This window comes from Salvelinus namaycush, chromosome 33 (genome assembly GCF_016432855.1).
Source record: "Salvelinus namaycush isolate Seneca chromosome 33, SaNama_1.0, whole genome shotgun sequence".
Lineage (NCBI taxonomy): Eukaryota > Metazoa > Chordata > Actinopteri > Salmoniformes > Salmonidae > Salvelinus > Salvelinus namaycush.
The window spans coordinates 4,812,661-4,834,117 of NC_052339.1; the positions used below are offsets into that span (position 1 = coordinate 4,812,661).

Below are 21,457 nucleotides of genomic sequence, written 5' to 3' on the forward strand. Positions count from 1 at the left end.
GATCCGGGGAAGAGCACCAAAGAAATTCTGCAGCATTGAAGAGCCCCAAGTACACAGTGGCCTCCATTATTCTTAAATGGAAGAAGTTTGAAACCACTAAGACTTCCTAGAGCTGACCGCCCGGCCAAACTGAGCAATCGGGGGAGAAGGGCCTTGGTCAGGGAGGTGACCAAGAACCCAATGGTCCCTCTGACAGAGCTCCAAGTGCCTCTGTGGAGATGGGAGAACCTTCCAGAAGGACAACCATCTCTGCAGCACTCCACCAATCAGGCCTTTATGGTTGAATGGTCAGACGGAAGTCACTCCTCAGTAAATGGCACGACATCCCGCTTGGAGTTTGCCAAAAGGCACCCAAAGTCTCTCAGACCATGAGAAAAAAGATTTTCTGGTCTCATGAAACCAAGATTGAACTCTTCGGCCTGAATTCCAAGTGACACATTTGGAGGAAACCTGGCACCATCCCTACGGTGAAGCATGGTGGTGGTAGTATCTTGTTGTGGGGATGTTTTTCAGTGGCAGGGACTGGGAGCCTAGTCAGGATCGAGGGAAAGATGAACAGAGCAAAGTACAGAGAGATCATTGATGAAAACCTGCTCCAGAGCGCTCAGGACCTCAAACGGGGGTCAAGGTTCACCTTGACACACAGCCAATCACACAGCCAAGCACACAGCCAAACACTCAGCCAAGCACTCAGCCAAGCACACAGCCAAAACAACGCAGGATTGGCTTTGGGACAAGTCTCTGAACGTCCTTGAGTGGCCCAGCCAGAGCCCGGACTTGAACCAGATCGAATATCTCTGGAGAAACCTGAAAAAGCTGTGCAGCGACGCTCCCCATCCAACCTGACAGAGCTTGATAGGATCTGCAGAGAAGAATGAGAGAAACTCCCGAAATACAGGTGTGCCAAGCTTGTATCATCATACCCAAAATACTCTAGGCTGTAATAGCTGCCAAAGGTGCTTCAGAAAAGTACTGAGTAAAGGGCCTGAATACTTATGTAAATGTGATATATTTAAAAAAAAATTGTATACACTTGCAAAAATGTCTACAAACCAGTTTTTGCTTTGTCATTATGGGGTAGTATGTGTAGAGTGATGAGGGGGAAAAATGATTTAATTCATTTTAGAATAAGGCTGTAACATAACAAAATGTGGAACAAGTCAAAGGGTCTGAATACTTTTCGAATGCACTGTAAGTTACACTTGTTTTGGATTCTTTATCTTGTCAGCCCTAAGCAATCTACGTTTTGTTTCAAAATCGATTACATTTTTCCCAAATGCAGCGACAATTTGTTGTGTCTCCTCTATGTAAACTGTATCCTTTTCTGATATCAGTATGGCTGAGTCATCAGCATAAAGCAGGAGTTTGCACTTTACTGTATCTGGCATATTATTAACATATATAAGAAATAAGAGAGGCCCTAAAATTGATCCCTGTGGTACTCCACAGGATATTTCTTTGGCCTCTGACAGAACATCACCAACATGACATACTTGACATACTTGTTCTGTTGGTCAGATAAGACCTAAACCAATTCACTGCTACATCATTTAGACCCACGCATTTCAGTTTCATCAGGAGAATATCATGGTCCACAGTGTCAAAAGCTTTCTGCAAGTCTAACATGACCATATCTGTATAGTTCCCCTTCTCACTTTTTTTTGCTTGATGTGGTCAAAAAGGTGGATGAGGCAAGTATCCGTGGAATGAGCTGTTCTAAAGCCAGATTGGAGTTCATGAAGAAGTTTGTGCTTGAGAAGGTATCCCTCAAGTTGATTAAAATACAAATTTCTCAACAACTTTGGATAAGGTGCTGCGGATTGACACAGGCCTAGTTTCCTACCTTTGTTTTACTTCTTGGCTGTTTTGAGATCATTGGGAAATTTACCACTACTAATAAAATAGGTTTACAATATGCGTTATCATTTTAGCATTGACACAAGCACTATCCTTTATGAATCTTGCAGGAAGGTTATCCAGCCTAGTTGCTTTGTTTGTGCTCATTAAGCATAGTAGATTGGAAACTCTGTCGATATCTGGTATATGTCTGCAATTGTAGTCAGCCTGGAACGCAACCATAATCTAGTTCACTACTTTTGATCAGAGCCCTACGGATCCTGGTAAAAAAGGAGTGCACTAAAAAGGGAATATGGTGCCATTTGGGACACATGCTCTTTATTCAGTTGATATGTTTACTTCCAACCAGAACACAATGTCAGTGTCACCATTTATTCAAACCCATAAATAAAACCACAGTCTAAATTGTGAATTATTATTTTATAGCCAAAGAGAGAAAACAGGTGTTTGGTGAAAAATAATGACATCCATTTTGACCAAAAAACTCCCACTGTCTGTATTATTTGAGTCAAACTAATTTTTTCCTGGCCTAGATTTCACATTTTTTCATCATTCTATTTTGACAGAAACAGACTGAATTAATGCGTTATAATAACAACATAAACTAATCACAGAGAGAAGGATTTATTTTTTCACATAAAGTGTGGAGATATCCAACATGATGCTGTAAAGTCTCAAAGTAACATTTTTGCTTGTTTGCAATGTATGCTGTTTAAAAGCAGTGCCAAACATTGGGATGCTGGACACAAGCAGGGACGATGAGTGCAATCTAGATGAGATAGTCGATGTATCAGCAGTGGGGCACAGAAAATGACATGTTTGACTGATTCAATCAGAGAGGACTTCACTTTATCCATATGAACGCACCGCTGCCGAAATTAGAGGAATTAAAAGTCCACGCTTCTAACACCTGGGCTGCAGTAGTTGCTGGGACTGAGACATGGCTCGATGGGTCAACTGAGGACAATGAGGTTGAGCTACCTGGTTATAGCATTCATAGAGCTGACCGAAACCGAAACACTGGCGGTGTGTGTGTTTTTACTAGGAATGATGTGCATTTTAACTCTCGTTCATATCTGAAAATGGATGGTCTTGAGGTTGCATGGGTAGACATACTGATTCCTAAATGTCGTTCTATACTTGTTGGTGTGTGCTATTGGCCTCCGAAGCAGAATCATTTATACAATTTACTTGAATCGATTGCTGTGATCACAATGTATTTGCTGATAAGGAATATATTCTGCTTGGCGATTTGAATACAACATGTGCAGTTATCGCCCAAGAAAAGTACACTAGTAAATGCCCTGTATAACTTTAATGTGTTATTTGGACTGAAACAACTGATTGTTGACCCAACCCGGGTCTGCATTGACAGTAAATCAACTTTGGATTTGATTATTGTATCAGACCAAGAGAATGTCTTTCAGTCAGGAGTCTTAAATATTGGTTTTAGGGATGATATGGTAACCTATTGTGCCTGTAAGAAATCCAAAATACTACTAGAGGCAGGTAATAAATACATGAAGGTCTGGTCTATGAAAAAATACTCAAAGGAACGTTTTGTAGAAGTACTTTAAGTTTGGATTGGTCTCTAAACTGTGATGTTGTTGATCAAGCTTTTTATCTTTTTAAAGATATGTTTCTGTCTGCACTCAACTCTCTGGCTCTGAAGAAACAATTTCGAATCAAACAGCGGTTAGGGAAATGGAGCACTTCCGAGATCTTAGACCTCATAAGGAAAAGGGATCGCTGCCTGGCCAAATTCAAAAGGACAAATCTCCAACAAGATTATGATGGTTATATTAACTGTAGAAACCAGGCAAGACACGGAATGGATAAGGCCAAATCCCAACATTACATAGACGCTGTTCATGACAATTTACATCAGCCTTGTAAACTGTGGAAAATATTAAAGGACATTGGCTCAAAAACTCCCCATAAGGTAAAATCATGTAGTATTGGCCTGCATATTGATGTTTTATGTTATGACCAGGCAAAGGTTGCAAATTATTTTAACAATTTGTTTTACCGCTATAACCTCATTTCTGGTTAAGAAGTTACCGACTTGCTCAGGACACTATGGCCAGGCATTCATTAACAACTTTTACCATAGCAAAGGTATCACAAATGATTTGTTTGAGCTGTGTGGATATCAGAGCGCCTGGAAAGATGTTTCAAATATCAGCTAACTACATTCTGTGATATATCAATCTGATGACGTGGCACACAACCATTGAGTGACGCAATGCAATGTCTGCAATGTTGTCTGCTTGCAACGCAAACATTATTTGAGATATTCTGAAAGGAGCTTTTACGATCACCCAATAGGATGGAGTGTTACTGAGACAACAGCCAATCCCGGTGTCCCTCTTTACAGCTAATCCCTGTGTCCCTCTTTTCTCCACCGAACAGCAATAGCTAGCTACCTTTCTGTTTGTATTGTGATGTCCTATCAGGAGTTGATGGAAGTCCCCAAGACTACTAACGCTAGAATCCATAGTTCCTACATCCATTTTTTGGACTTATATATAAATGCCTTGTGAGCTTAGTTTAACTGTCATACCTCATCAGAACCCAACATATAAGATTGTTTTACTCCAATGTTTGTAAACAAAGTAAATGTAAACATATACTGTATATCCTCAAAACATGATTAAATCTATATTTTGTATATAATGGATGGTCAGTCTTTCCATCCATAGGTCTGTCTACGAATTTAAGTGGTTACATTTCTCCAGCATTTCTACAGGCCCATCCCCCAGCTTTTCACCAAAACAGAGGCGGGGTGTCGTTTTGTTATTGTTTCAATTAAGGATTCTAGCTTTAAAGTAATTTGGTGTGTGTGTGTGTGTGTGTGTGTGTGTGTGTGTGTGTGTGTGTGTGTGTGTGTGTGTGTGTGTGTGTGTGTGTGTGTGTGTGTGTGTGCACGTGTGTGTGTTACGTGCATATGGGCCTATTAAAGTCACTAACCTGCCCCTGTGCTGCACCACCGTTACATAATTGGCATCGCACAGTGCTCAGCTCTCTCCGTAATGATGACTGAGCATCCAGAGAGAGATTAATTGATATTCACCTCATAGAAACTTGTTTATTACAGACTTCCTTACTCACTGACTTCAGTGGGAGAGATAACAAACACTGTTTTTCTTCTATAGGCTATAAGTGTGTGTCAGTGTGGTGTTTCGTAGCGTGGAAACACACACGCGAGCACGTATACGTCCGTAGTAGTAATAATGAGCTCATCAGACTGTTAAATGGGAGATAATGGACAGACACCATTACCTCCCATAGTAATGATTGAAATGGACTGGTACCAAACACATGGAAAGCATGTGTTTGATGTGTTTGATACTGTTCCATTCAATATGAGCCCGTCCTCCGATTTAGTGCCACCAGCCACCACTGACAGACGTGTTGCTTCTGTGCCGAGACTACAAACTAGGGGATCTTGTGATGTCAGAATATGTGCCCTCAACAGATGTAGGCAGTGTTGGGAAAGATACGAGACATGAAATGCATGAAAAATAAGTACATAATCAAGATGACATCATTGTGATATGCAGTAATATGCTTTCATTGACAATCTCTTGTCTACTTAATAGGATGGGTGGTCCTGTATCTGTGGGAGCAACTTTTCAGTATTTATCTTGTAAATGCAGCAGCTACATAAATCCTTTCAGATGTTTCTCTATACTGTTGAATTTTTCATGAACACATACAGTGAAACAGTGGTGTAAAGTACTTAAGTAAAAATACTTGAAAGTACTACTAAAGTAGTTTTTTGGGGTATCTGTAATTTACTTTACTATTTATATTTTTGACTTATTTTACTTCACTACATTCGTTACGAAAATAATGTACTTTTTACTCCATACATTTTTCTGTGACACCTAAAAGTACTTGTTACATTTTCAATGCTTAACAGGACAGGAAAATAGTCAAATTCACGCACTTAACAACCGAACATCCCTGGTCATCCGTACTGCCTCTAATCTGCCGGAATCACTAAACTCACAAGCTTCGTTTGTAAATTATGTCTGATTGTTGGAGTGTGCACCTGGCTTTCCGTAAATTTAAAAAACAAGAAAATGGTGCCATCTGGTTTGCCATCTGCCATCAATTTTCGCATAAAATGACATACCCAAATCTAACTGCCTGTAGCTCAGTACCTGAAGCAAGGATGTGCGTATTCTTGATACCATTTGAAAGGAAACACTTTGAAGTTTGTGGAAATGTGAAATGAACGTAGGAGAATATAACACATTAGATCTGGTAAAAGATAATAAAAACAAAAAAAAACATGTGTTTTCTATTTTTATCATCATCTTTGAAATGCAAGAGAAAGGCCATACATTGAGATATGATTCTAGGTGTAATTTAGATGTGTGTGCAAAGTTTCAGACTGATCCAGTGAAGAATTACTTTACTTTACTTTGCTTTAATAGCTACTGTAAATTGAAGATGCAGTTAGATTAACAAGAATTTAAGCTTTCTGCCCATATAAGACATGTCTATATCCCGGAATTGGCTGTTGTTTACAACGTCATTCTAGTCACATTATCGCATATTGAGCAACAACTGTCCCGGTTTAAGGACACCGATCCCGTAGAGGTTTAATATAAGGAATTTTAAATTATTTATACTTTTACTTTGATACTTAAGTATATTTTAGCAATTACATTTACTTTTTATACTAAGTATATTTTAAACCAAATACTAATACTCAAGTAGAATTTTACTGCGTGACTTTTACTTTTATTTTGTCATTTTCTATTAAGGTTTCTTTCATTTTACGCAATTATGATAGTTGTGTACTTTTTCCACCACTGAAAGGAATTTGCTGTTGCGCCAGGAATGGAAGTCTCAACAGACTCCACACAGGACAACTTTTTGAAAATTATGAAAGTCAACTTTTAAACCTTGGAAGTTAACACATCTCTTGTTAATTCATTTACTTGTAAAACACATCACCTGACAGCAGAAACAAACTGGACATGGGTTGGTCCATCTTTAGCCCAGTGGGCCTGTCTAAATAGGGGGGGGGGTTTGCACATAATTATCATTATTTGGCAAATAATGGGGGGCTTCACAGAAAAAAATGGGTCAGTGTGGGGGTCTTGATAGAAAAAAATGGCTGATTTCTGGTCCCAGTCGGTCCCTGCCTGACAGACTATCAGACATAGGAGGGTCTGAATCTGTAAATCTGTAATATCAATCATGTTGCTTTCCATGAAGAAGGAGAATCCAACCATACAAATGAATATGCATACTGAGCGTAACCATGAACCATGGAATCAGAGCTCAGGTCAGTGAGGGTCATGGATACTGACAAACATATTCCATATACTGGTTGTGTCCCAAATGACACCCTATTCCATATTTAGTGCCCTACCACACACACGCAAGCATGCACGCATGCACGCATGCACGCACGCACACACACACACACACACACACACACACACACACACACACACACACACACACACACACACACACACACACACACACACACACACACACACACACACACAAAACAAAACAAAAACATGCTGTGTCATTGGAAATAATGTAAACTTACAGATACACAGCCATGAATGCATTTGCATGGACTGTAAACACGCATACGCATGTTCACACGCAAACAAATGTGCACGCGTACACACGTGTACACACACACAATGTTATTTCCCTAGTCCACTATAAAACGTTTGCTGTCAAATTTACAGTAACTTACTGGCAGCATTTGGCCAGTAAATTACTTTAATTAATTCCATAGTGGCAAATATTTTACTGTAATCGAATTTACAGTATAAATTACAATTACAGCATATTATTGTAATTACCCAGTAACATATTACCCAGTGTTCTTTGCAGGTTTTCATTTTCACATTTACATTGGTCATCTAGTGGGCCCCCTTGTAGTTGTCAACTTACAGTTTATAAACCAAGGTTTATAAAAAAACACAAATCACTGTCATAGCAAGTAAAAAGTTTCGCTAACCATTACTGAAAATGTTGTTGTAGTTAAGGACAAACTGATCTTCAAAAATTATTGTAATGACAGCAAGATATCTTATGATATGTCTGACCATCTCTGGATAGTGCCAATGCATTACTGAGAAATTCATAGTAACTTGTTGAAAGCCTCCTGTAAATTGCTATAAAGTCAAAACAATAAAACACAGTACAATATTGTAAAAGTGACTAATAAGCTGTACGAAAGTTATTTTAACAATATTTTACTGTAATTACACGGGATTGGAGCAAGCAGGTTGGCTGCTAGGCATTTGTACTGTATATTACAGCATATCAATGAATACTTTGTGATTTATATGACTTGCACTTCTACAGGCTTAAATAAAAGCTTCCAAACTGGCCATAATTACACAACAAAAAAGATCAAATGGACATAGATGTCTGAAGTTTTGTTTCGTCGAACAACCACCTGATTGATTTAATATTGGTTTTGATAGAACACAAAAAGGCTACTCTGTACACACGCTGCACGCGTGTGGGACGTCATCTATAATAATGTGTCTGCTCTAAATTCCTTTGACCAGCAGGTGCCACTAGTGTGCAATGTGTTGATCAATGCCTTGAGTAAACCATTTATTTGATCAAATTGTCTGGAAAGCCTCAATGCTTCAGGAAAATTAGTTTCCCCATCACTACAATACACCATCATTTACAGTATGCTGCATTAAATACACCAAAACAGCAATGCAATTGTTAAATTGTATTGAAATACTCATGAATTGCTAATAATGAATATGTAATTATGTATTACAGCATTCCAACTGAAATGTGGTGTTTTATATCAGTTGCACTTTAGGTCTTAACAAAGGCTTCTAAACTAACAGTGACTACAGATTTTCTTATTTCGCAACAAAGCCTCCTTCACTCATACTGCCAAACATACCCTCATAAAACTGACTATCCTACCGATCCTTGACTTCGGCGATGTCATTTACGAAATAACCTCCAACACTCTACTCAGAAAATTGGATGCAGTCTATCACAGTGCCATCCGTTTTGCAACCAAAGCCCCATATACTACCCACCACTGCGACCTGTATGCTCTCGTTGGCTGGTCATCACTACATTTTCGTTGCCAAATCCACTGACTCCAGGTCATCTATAAGTATTTGCTAGGTAAAGCTCTGCCTTATCTCTGCTCACTGGTCACCATAGCAACACCCACCGGTAGCACGCGCTCCAGCAGGTTTAATTCACTGGTCATCCCCAAGCCAACACCTCCTTTGGCCGCCTTTCCTTCCAGTTCTCTGCTGCCAATGACTGGAACAAATTACAAAAATCACTGAAGTTGAAGACATATCTCTCTCACTAACTTTAAGCGTCAGCTGTCAGAGCACCTTACCGATCGTTGCAGCTGTACACAGCCCATCTGTAAGAAGCCCATCCAACCAACTACCCAACTCATCCCCATATTTGTTTTTGTTTTTCTGCTCTTTTGCGCACCAGTATTTCCACTTGCACATCCTCATCTGCACAGATATCACTCCAGTGTAAATTTCTAAATTGTAATTACTCCGCCACTATTGGCCTATTTATTTCCTTACCTCCTTACTTCATTTGCACACACTGTACAGTATACAGATTTTTCTATTGTGTTATTGACTGTACGTTTGTTTATCCCATGTGTTGTTGTTTTAGTCGCACTGCTTTGCGTTATCTTGGCCAGGTCGCAGTTGTAAATGAAAACTTGTTCTCAACTGGCCTACCTGGTTAAATAAAGGTGAAATAAATCAAATAAAAGGGATATGGGTGGCCACTCAACCATTAACGGTTTGAGACTTGCTGCCACAATGATCTGTCACCTATGTGAGAGTGCCTTCAGAAAGTATTCAGACCCTTTGACTTTTTCAAAATGTTGTTAGGTTACAGCCTTATTCTAAAATTGATTACATTTTTGTTTATCCGCACATCAATCTAGATTTTTTTGCAAATGTATAAAAAATGTAACACTGAAATATCACATTTACAGAAGTATTCAGACCCTTTACTCAGTATTTTGTTGAAGCACTTTTGGCAGTGATTACAGCCTCGGGTGTTCTTAGGTATGACGCTACAAACTTGGCACACCTGTATTGGGGAGTTTCTCGCATTGTTCTCTGCAGATCCTCTCAAGCTCTGTCAGGTTGTATTGCTGTTCAGCTATTTTCAGGTCTCTCTTGAACCCGATGTTCAATCGGGTTCAAGTCCGGGCTCTGACTCGGCCACTCAAGGACATTCAGAAACTTGTCCCGAAGCCACTCCTGCATTGTCTTGGCTGTGTGCTTAGGGTCGTTGTCCTGTTGGAAGGTGAACCTTCGCCCCTGTCTGAGGTCCTGAGTGCTTTGGAGCAGGTTTTCATCAAGGATCTTTCTGTACTTTGCCCTCTTCATCTTTCCCTCGATCCTGACTAGTCTCCCAGTCCCTGCCCCTGAAAAACATCCCCACAGCATGATCCTGCCACCACCATGCTTCACCGTAGGGATGGTGCTAGGTTTCCTCTAGAAGTGACGCTTGGCATGCAGGTCAAAGAGTTCAATCTTGGTTTCATCAGACCAGAGAATCTTGTTACTCATGGTCTGAGAATTTTTAGGTGCCTTTTGGCAAATTGCAAGCGAGCTGTCATGTGCCTTTTACTGAGGAGTGGCTTCCGTCTGGCCACAGAGGAATTCTAGAGCTCTATCAGACTGACCATTGGGTTCTTGGTCACCTCCCTGACCAAGGCCCTTTTCCCCCGATTGCTCAGTTTGGCCAGGCGGCCAGCTCTAGAAAAAGTATTGGTGGTTCCAAACTTCTTCCATTTAAGAATGAAGGGGGCCACTGTGTTCTTGAGGACCTTCAATGCTGCAGACATTTTTTGGTACCCTTCCCCATCTCTGTGCCTTTGACCTCATGGCTTGGTTTTTGCTCTGACATGCACTGTCAACTGTGGGATCTTATGTAGACAAGTGTGTCTTTCCAAATCATGTCCAATCAATTGAATTTACCACATGTGGACTCCAATCAAGTTGTAGAAACATCTCAAGGATGATCAATGGAAACAGGATGCACCTCAGCTACATTTCGAGTTTCATAGCAAAGGGTCTGAATACTTATGTAAAAAAGGTATTTTCTATTTTACATTTTGTATAAATTTGCAAAAATTCTAAAAACAGTTTTTGCTTTGTCATTATAGGGTATTGTTTGTCGATTGCTGAGGATTTTTTTAGTTGTTCATTTTCAAATAAGGCTGTAACGTAACAAAATGTGGAAAAGGTCAAGGGGTCTGAATAGTCTCCGAAGGCACTGTAAATGTAATTATCAGGGAGCCACTATCACATATCAGTGAAAGTTGTACAGCATTCTCACTAACAGGTGCAACAAATTTAGCCCCTTATAAGACACACCTAAAAATATGTTAATGATTCCAGTGCCCAAATATACACCCAATAATGTTAGTTTAGTCTGCCAAAAATGTATTATGACACTGTATTCTGAATTAAAGTAATTTACTGAAATCAAATGGCCAGTAAATTACTATAGATTTTCAGGACAAGGTTTGTAGAATTCACAAAATTGAGTTTAGTGTATTCTGTGGGGGTGCAGCATTCTCACTCAGGGGTGCGACAAACAAAGCCTTTTACAAGGCACACCTTAAAAGATGTTAATGAGCCAGAGGCTCTTTCCACGTCCACAACATTTCCCCACAATGCACCATAATTAATTCTGTAAAACACATTTAAGGTATTTTACTGTACATTCTACAGTGTTTTATTGTAAAATGTACAGAAACGTCTTTCAGTGTACATATCTACTCACTTGAGGGTGGTCATCTCGGTGAGCGATGGCTGTGTGGCCTTCAGATAGCTTGCCCGGCGCGCCTGCACCTTGGGCGAGGGCTTGGGGCTGCAGTCTGAGTCGCCGCTGTCTTCCTCCGCCATGGCCTTGATGTAGCTGCCACTGCGCATACGCCGGCATGGGATCTCCTCGTCTTTCCCCACGGGCAAGAACCCCCTACTCCATTCGTCCTGGGGTACCTGTGGGGCGGAGACCGTGAGAACAGGGCAGTAACTAATGTCAGAGCAATGACCCACCCGACTAGACACTATGACTGCTCTCTGACCCCTGGCTGACCGCTTGCCCAGCCTCAGGTCACCATCCAAACAAGGCTCTATACACACCAAGCCGCTAAAGTCACACCACTAACTGCTAATGTTCACCTGAATATGGTGTATTAGAACCATACCATCAGGGTGTAGAGACTAGAGGCCCTCCGTTGTGCTGCTCCCTCCCAGTGACGCATATCAAACTGAGTGAATTGTTTGGTCTAAAACTTCTGAATTCTCCAACCCTGTCTGTCTGTGCAGTGGCTGTGTTGCGCTTTTCACACACTAACGAACGTGTAAAAAAAAAAAGAGGCAAGCAAAGAAGCCATCTCCCTCTCTCCGCTGCCACAAGAAAGAGAGAGAGAAAAACAAAGGAGGTTCTGTTCCGCCCCAGCACTGCGCTGGTCTCCAATATGAGTGGCTTTTAGGGGCTCTAACACGGAGGTGAAAGGGAGAGAGGAGACATACAGAGAGAAATATGCATCCCAAATTGTACCATATTCGCTCTATAGTGCACTACTTTTGACCAAGGCCCATAATGCGCTCGTCAAACGTAGTGCACTATGGAATAGGGTGCCATTTGGGATGGCGACAAAGAGTCTGAATAATCAAAGGTAGGAGAATCATTCAACAGGCCGGTAGCTAGGGAGACAACTCGTCCTTGACGTCAGGGGCACACGAGCGAAAAACTACGAAGACAGAGAACATCTAGGGTCTGTTGAGGACTTGAATGACGCCAGTGTTACACCAACATCTCTCATCGTCTGTAACAGGAACTAAAACTGAAACTGAAAGAACACCCTGCCAAATAAAGCCGAGACACATCGGGAGATGTTTGGCTGGCTGAGAGTCAGTGTGTGTGTGTGTGTGTGTGTGTGTGTGTGTGTGTGTGCGCAGCCTGGTCTCATAGACTAGATGTAACATAGTAAACGTAAATCCGCCACACTCAAATTAGTATGATATGTAAACGTTTCCTATGGTTACATACGACAGAAGATTAATGAAGGCAACAAAAATGAAAGTAGAGTGGTTGGTAGGGGTGGATGGGCCACCGTATAATGCAAATATCTAGCAACCCAAAGGTTGCATATTCAAATCTCTTCACGATAACTTTCGCTAGTTAGCTACTTTGCAATTACTTAGCATGTTAGCTAACCCTTCCCCTAAACCCTAACATTAACCTAACTCATAACCGTAACCATAACCTAAACCCCTATAACTAGCCTAGCTAAGGTTAGCATTAGCCACCTACCTAAAGTTAGTCACAACAAATTGGAATTCTTAACATATCACACTTGGGGTCCCAAGTGGCGCAGGGGTCTAAGGCACTGCATCTCAGGGCAGGAGGCATCACTGCAGTCCCTGGTTTGAATCCAGGCTGCATCACATCCGGCCATGTTTAGAAGTCCCATAGGGCAGGGCACAATTGGCCCAGCAATGGCCAGGTTTGGCTGTGATTGTAAATAAGAATTTGTTCTTAACTGACTTGCCTAGTTAAATAAAAAAATACATTTTGCCAATTTGTAACATATCATATGAATTGTAATTCGTAACGTATCATACAAGATGGATGATGGACATCCACAAATTAATACATACCATACGAAACGTAACAAATCCTAATAATTGAGTGCCCCGGATTTACGTTTAGTATGTTACTATGAGTCCAGGTTGGTGCGTGCATGCGTGTGCGTGTGTGTGTTTGTGTGAACGGGAACAACAGGAAGTGTGAGTGAATGGCGAGGGGCAGAAAACAAGATTACATCCCAGCACGGGAATAAAACAACATGTCACTCCTCCAAATTGAAAGAAGTTTGGCTTCTTTTTCGCCGGCTAAAAGTGTCATGTCCTCGTCTTTGATAGTGCCCCATTTTTTTGTTCTCTGTAGAAGAAAGAGGAACACAGCTCTTTTCAGGTTGGGACAGGAGGAATTTTTCTACATGGCTACAAAGGTCTCTCTCTTAGTCCCTCTTACTTTCTCTCTCCACCAGTCTCTCTCTAACTTTCACTCTCTTTCCCTCTCAGTCCGTCTCTCTCTCTCTCCCTTTCAATACAATTTCAATTTAATGTTTTTTTTTTGGCATGGTAGACATGCAGTATGTTTACATTACCATATGTTTACATGTACATTCTTTCTAACTTGCTCTCTCTCTCCCTCTCAGTCCCCATTCCCCCGCTATCTCTCAGTCCCTCTCTTTCTCTCCCCGTGGGCTTCTGTTTGCAGCTCACCAAGTCAGATGAGGGGATGTAACCGAGTTGAATCACTCCCTCTTTCATCTTCTCCCGAACAAACAGAGAGAGAGCACAGTGGAGCCACCAGGGTCAGGGATATGTGGCTTTTCTCCTCTTTTCAATAGTTCTGCTTTTTCCCTCTCTCTCATCTCACGTCAGCAGCCCTTCTAACGCTCCAGCTCTTTCAGACTATGCCCGTGTTCCAAATGGCACACACACACACACACACACACACTGACTCTTCCAAATGGCACTAGAGAATGAGGTGACATTTAAGACACACCGTTATGTGAATATGTCAGCTACTGTGTTCAAGAGGCTGCAGGTACTGTGTATGCATGGGATAATGCTGATTTCCAAGTAAATAAACTGCATGCAGTAACTGTAAAAGATCAGCTTAAATGCTAATCTAGTAGGTATACATAAGTAATGATTCCACAAGTAATCATTATACATGGAAATCTACAAGCACAAACACACTAATTACATTTTTTTGTTTAACCTTTATTTAACTAGGCAAGTCAGTTAAAGAACTAATCATTATTTTACAATCCCGGCCAAACCCTCCCCTAACCGGGACGACGCTGGGCCAATTGTGCGCCGCCTTATGGGATTCGAATCAGGGTCTGTAGTGACGCCTCTAGCACTGCGATGGAGTGCCTGAGACAGCTGCGCCACTCGGGAGCCCGAACCAAATCAGCTGTCACAAGACATTACAAACACACAGACATGTAAAGGACCTGAGACAAATGGAATGGGGTCCACAACCAGGGACGATATGGAATAGGATGAATGATGTTAACAGGTGAGGAAGATGACGTCTCACGTTTGACACAAATGAGGACGTCTCACGTTTGACACAAATGAGGAGGTCTCACGTTTGACACAATTGAGGACGTCTCACGTTTGACACAATTGAGGACGTCTCACGTTTGAAACAATTGAGGACGTCTCACGTTTGACACAATTGAGGACGTCTCACGTTTGAAACAATTGAGGACGTCTCACGTTTGACACAATTGAGGACGTCTCACGTTTAACACAATTGAGGACGTCTCACGTTTGAAACAATTGAGGACGTCTCACGTTTGACACAATTGAGGACGTCTCACGTTTGACACAAATGAGGACGTCTCACGTTTGACACAAATGAGGAGGTCTCATTTCAACACAAATGTAATAAAATGAACAATGTTTATTGTTCTGAAATAGTTTCTGTAGTTAGGAACAGATAGGATTAGCATTCCTGCAACATTATTCTGATGAAATGCAATTTGATCTCTGAAAAATGCATCTCACTGATTTACTCACTTTATATGTGCATACTGTATTCTCGTCACAGATCATCCTATACAACTACTGCTGTACATACCTTTATCCGATTTATATAATGTCCATACTGTCTATACACACCACCTATTTAGTGCATTCGGAAAGTATTCAGAGCCCTTGACTTTTTCCACATTTACGTTACCACCTTATTCTAAAATGTATGAAATATTTTGTTTCCCTCATCAGTCTACACACAATACCCCATAATGACAAAGCAAACACAGGATTTTATAAATGTTTGCAAATGCATATAAAAAAACCTGAAATATAACATTTACATAAGTATTCAGACCCTTTAATCAGTATTTTGTTGAAGCACCTTTGTCAGCGACTACAGCCTTGAGTCTTCATGGGTAGGACGCTACAAGCTTGGCACACCTGTATTTGGGGAGTTTCTCCCATTCTTCTCTGCAGATCCTCTCAAACTCTGTCAGGTTGGATGGGGAGCGTCGCTGCACAGCTATTTTCAGGTCGGGTTCATGTCCGGGCTCTGGCTGGGCCAATCAAGGACATTCAGAGACTTGTACCGAAGCCACTCCTGCATTGTCTTGGCTGTGCGCTTAGGGTCGCTGTCCTGTTGGAAGGTGAATCGTCACCCTAGTCTGAGGTCCTGAGCTCTCTGGAGCAGGTTTTCATCAAGGATCTCTTTGCTCTGTTCATCTTTCCCTCAATCCTGACTAGTCTCCCAGACCCTGCCGCTGAAAAACATCCCTACTGCAGGATGCTGCCACCACCATGCTTCACCGTAGGGATGGTGCCAGGTTTCCTCCAGATGTGACGCTTGGCATTCAGGCCAATAGTTCAATCTTGGTTCCATCATACCAGGGAATCTTGTTTCTCATGGTCTGAGAATCTTTAGGTGCCTTTTGGCAAACTCCAAGCATGCTGTCATGTGCCTTTTACTGAGCAGTGGCTTCCATTTGGTCAATCTACCATAATGGCCTGATTGGTGGAGTGCTGCAGAGATGGTTGTCCTTCTGGAAGGTTCACCAAACTCCACAGAGGAATTCTGGAGCTCTGTCAGAGTGACCATTGAGTTCTTGGTCACATTCCTGACCAAGGCCCTTCTCCCACGATTTCTCAGTTTTGCCAGGCGGCCAGCTCTTGGAAGAGTCTTGGTGGTTCCAAACTTCTTCCATTTAAGATTGATGGAGGCCACTGTGTTTTTGGGGACCTTCAATGCTGCAGAAATGTTTTGATACCCTTCCTCAGATATGTGCCTCGACACAATCCTGTCTCGGAGCTCTATGGACAATTCCTTCGATCTCATGGCTTGTTTTTTTCTCTGACATGCACTGTCAACTGCCTTTCCAAATCATGTCCAATCAATTGAATTTACCACAGGTGGAGTTCAATCAAGTTGTAGAAATATCTCAAGGATGATCAATGGAAACAGGATGCACCTGAGCTCAATTTCGAGTCTCATAGCAAATAGTATGAATACTTATGTAAATAAAGTATTACTGTTTTGATTTTGAATAATTTTCGCTTCGTCATTATGAGGTATTGTGTGTAGATTGACAAGGATTTTTTTCTTTAATCCAATTTAGAATAAGGCTGCAACAAAATGTGGGGAAAGTAATGGGGTCTGAATACTTTCCGAATGCACTGTATATCCTGGACTCTGACATTGCTCGTTTTGATATGCCTTACAGTTTTTGACAATTGCTTACACATTATCTCTGAAACTATGGCTCCTTTTCTCTAGACTCTACACACAAAACGCCAAAACACACACACAACATGTAAAACATCACACATCTCTGGAAAAACCAAACACTTCATTCAAAACTATTTTAACTCTTCTCAAAATTGTGTTTTTGCATCAAAACTCTACACACAAGCCATCAAATGATTAGCTCTTATACACACCCAACTACACACGGATGTGACAAATGTAAAACACTACTATCTTGTCTTTTGCAGGTTAAGTGTGCAGTGGAGTCCACAGCAGTTTGTCATAGCACTCACACGTACATGTATGTGCACAAATATATACAGTATGTATGCATATTCAGTATACATTTACACTATAAACAAAAACGCAAGGGGGGAAAAACAAAATGTGTTTCTTTCTCAAACAATTGTATTTTCGTCCAGATTTCGGGATGAGCAGTAAGACAAAACAAATACAGTAGAAGATAAACAAATAGGCTTGTCCTTGTCCTCCTCCTCGTCCTCCTCGTCTTTGTCCTCTTCCTCCTCCTGCTCCTTGTCCTCGTCCCCCTCTCTCTCTCGCTCTCTCCAAAATTGGCCTCCATTGTTGTCCAAACCAAGAAAGCCAACCTGAAGCCTATGTATACTGCTCAGGCTCTGATTTCTAAGTGAAGAAATTTGTTTTCACACGTGTTCACTGGGTGTACGTAATCGGTAAATGCGTGTGGCATTTGGAATGGCAGTGTTTTCCAAACGAAACACAAGACCTGTTCGTTTTGAATGATGTGTCTAATTTAGAGAACTGTGTTTAGTGTTTTACAAAAAGTGTGTTTTACACTTGCAAACTGAGTGTAAAGCAGATAATTTAACCTTTCACCTGTTACTACCTTTCAGGGCAAGGAGATTGAGGTTGTAACCTCATATAAATATCTTGGAATTCTAATTGATGACGGCCTCTCTTTTAAATTGCATATTCAACAACTTACAAAAAAATTGAAGCTGAAATTGGGATTTTATTTTAGGAATAAGGCCTGTTTTTCTTTTGAAGCCAGAAGGAGGCTAGTATCAGCTACATTTATGCCTTTACTAGACTATGGGGATATTTTATATATGAATGCTTCCGCTCAGTGTTTGAGATCAATTGACACTCTTTACCATGGCACTTTGAGATTTATTTTAAACTGCAAAACCATTACGCACCACTGCACTTTGTATACCAGGGTTGGCTGGCCTTCTCTAGTCACTCGTAGGCTCAGTCACTGGTATACTTTTATTTACAAAGCCATTTTGGGTTTACTACCTTTTTATTTGGGCATTTTTATTTTTCAGAAATGTGGTGGGTACTCTCTTCGTTCACTGGACTTTATCCTGCTAACTGTTCCAAATGTCCGAACTGAATTTGGTAAAAGGTCTTTTATGTACTCTGCGCCATCGTCTTGGAACACCTTACAAAATAATTTTAAACTGGAAGAACTTGTCCCGATTGGTGTTTTTAAATCACTGATGAAGGATTTTGAGGCTGATTCCCTGACCTGTCAATGTTTTTAATTTGCTGTTTTTGATATTGTTATACTCTTGTGCATTCATGAATGGTTTTTACTAGATTACTTGTAGTTTTTCATGTTGTCTGTCTGTAATTTTTTGTAATGACTTGGTGCTGCCTATCTTGGCCAGGACGCTCTTGAAAAAGAGATTTTAAATCTCAATGAGCCCTTCCTGGTTAAATAAAGGTTAAATAAAAAAATATATATATATATATACTTGCAGTGTTGCAGACTTGGTCTGAAGATCAGGTACATGAGTTAACGGTTTCACTGAGCATGCCTCAAGTACCACTTTTAGTGTGTAAAAGATTGTAAAAAACTGTAATCTCTTTTTATATATATTTTTCCTTGGGATTATTTGTGTATTAGTATTGTACTGTTAGACATTTACTGTTCTACTGGAACCAGGAACAAAAGCATTTTGCTGCACCTGCTTTATTAAGATCTGCTAATCAGTGTATGCAATAAATAAACTTTGATTTGATTTGTCTCACATTCAACACTTATTAGGACGTCTCACATGTCCCTGAAGAGTGGCCGATAGAGAGAGAAAGTAAGTCTGCTCCTTGTCTCCTCCTCTCTCTCTGCCATAAGGGACAGTGGACATTGAGGGGCCTCCAGATATCAGTCTGCGTGGACATGGTTAGAGATAGAGAGTACGTCTGCCCCTCCTCTACCCTTCTCTCTCTGCCTCAAGGGACAGTGGACATGCAGTGGGCCAGGTGTCTCCACACAGGCATATGAATCTCTGGTAGGACATGGATGGAGGTGTGAAGATGGAGGTTTGGAGGTGAAGAAGGGTTGTTGTCATACCTGGAGGAATTGACAGATCTGGCGCCCCCCCTGCTGGCAGGTATCAGCCTTGACCTTGGCTTTGTCCAGGTTGACCGATGCGTTCTGGTAGACTTCCCTGGCCCTACTGACCGTCAGCGTTGACGACCACAAGCTCTTCTTCAGCAGTTGGCCAGTCCCGTCCATCCCCGCGCCCAGTCCCGGCAACCCAGCGCATGTAGAACACTTGACGTCGTTGTTGCTTCGTGACGTCTTCAGCGAGTGGGCGCTGATGGTGTTGTACTGCTCCATGAAGTACTGTGACTGGGACTTGCCTGGGTGGCGGCCCATGGTCATCACCCCCGAGGGCATGCCTCCCGGGATGGGGCTGTGGTGGCGGTACAGGCACACCTCGCGGTCCAGGGTGTCGTCCGAGCTCCAGTAGCCTGAGATGGCTGAGCGCATCTTGGGCTCCGACCTGCTGCAGTCTTTGCTCTTGCTGCGCTTGCTGCTGTGCTTCAGGGTGCCCGAGTGGGAGGGCGGGTCGTCAGAGCTGGCCTTGCCCCCGTTCATCCTATCCCCGGATGGGCCTTCCAGGGAGTGGGACTTGGTGAAGAGCTTTTGGACCGAGTGGACAAGATGCCGGATCCTCCCAGGGCTGTCGCTGCGCTGGTGCGCCACCGCTGTGCACTTGTACTGCAGTGTGTGGTAGCCGTCATGGCGCGCCGGCGCCTGCAGTTCAAACTGCTCCAGAAGGTTGGGGGGGATGCGGTTGTTTTTAACGCTTCCCCCCTGGCCTCCGGTGTAAGGCACCACAGCACATTCATCCTTCAGTTCATGGTGGGAGCTGTAGTGTCTTCGGGGGAAGGTTCTGCTAGCCGGGTCAGGGTAGGGGCCGCACTCAGACTGGAAGGAGCTTCGCTGGGCATAGTAAGGGTGGTCCGCCGGGTGGGCATTGCCCGGGTTCAGCGGGTAGGGCCGGGCTTGGCGCCCCAGGGTCATGGAGTCATAGGCGGGGTCACAGGTCACCATGTGATGGTGTCTCCGGCTACTCGACAAGCCCTTCATCGTCATCGTCACGGACAAGGGGACAGACGCATCTAACTGCTACTGACGCTAAACAAGCTCTGTGGACACACAAACCCAGAACAGACAAACAGAGAGACAAAACAAAGATAGACAAACAGAGAGACATAGAGAGAGAGGGAGAGAAGAGAGAGGGAGCTAATTACTTATGCACGCATAGGCATTGTCTAAAGCTGATTAGAATGACTTTTGGCACCCCTAAGCAGACGAGAACAGACAGTGATGTTGACACAGGTAGGCCTATTCATCTCTTTCTTCTGTCCTTCAAGGTTATCTAAATATAGCAGTCAGTTTGTTTGCCATGCATTTCAAGACTTTCAAATCGCTCCACAAGCTTGTCTTCCGACATTCATGCTTGCTCTAGTGAATTTGATTACATGAGAGAAAAAGAGATGGGGGGGAAACCGGCGGTTGAGTTTGAAAGAATTGAATACTGTTTAAGGGTTTATTTCCGCTAAGAAGAAAGAGAGGGAGCAAGCTCCAATAAACAGTCAGGAATAGTCACCGAATCACAGATAGATATATCCCTCACAAAATTTCTCAGAGTAGAAGTGCTGATCTAGGATCAGGTCCTCCCTATCCATATAATCTAATTCATTATCACCTAAAAGGGAAAACTTGCATTAGAGCAGAACTCCTATTCTGTGACACTTTATGAATGAGAGCCCTGATCCTAGTTCTGCCAGTCATTTGAGCTGATCTAAGGTGTGAGGTGGCTGTAGACAAGAGTCTGGTGGCTCTACCTCTTCACTCCCTCTAAAACAAGCTGACAGCTCCTGGGCCACTGCAGCCAACAGCCAATAGAACCTTTGCCTCACATGGTGACATGAAAACAATGGCATCCAACTGGGCCAATGGCCCTTTACACTCAAACCCGTA

The 21,457-nt window shown here is 42.1% G+C and overlaps 1 protein-coding gene across 2 annotated transcripts in view; it reads right to left on the reverse strand.

The window, feature by feature from the left end:
* The window catches only part of LOC120028072 (disks large-associated protein 1-like), a 101,637-nt gene extending 81,077 nt beyond the window's left edge, over nt 1-20,560 (reverse strand). For both annotated transcript variants that reach the window (XM_038973225.1, XM_038973224.1), the window contains exons 1-2: nt 19,535-20,560; nt 11,671-11,888 (exon numbers count right to left, since the gene is read on the reverse strand). In XM_038973225.1, coding sequence (XP_038829153.1) covers nt 11,671-11,888; nt 19,535-20,560 — 1,244 coding nt within the window. The remainder of the gene's footprint in view (nt 1-11,670; nt 11,889-19,534) is intronic.
* Between the last annotated feature and the right edge of the window lie 897 nt (nt 20,561-21,457).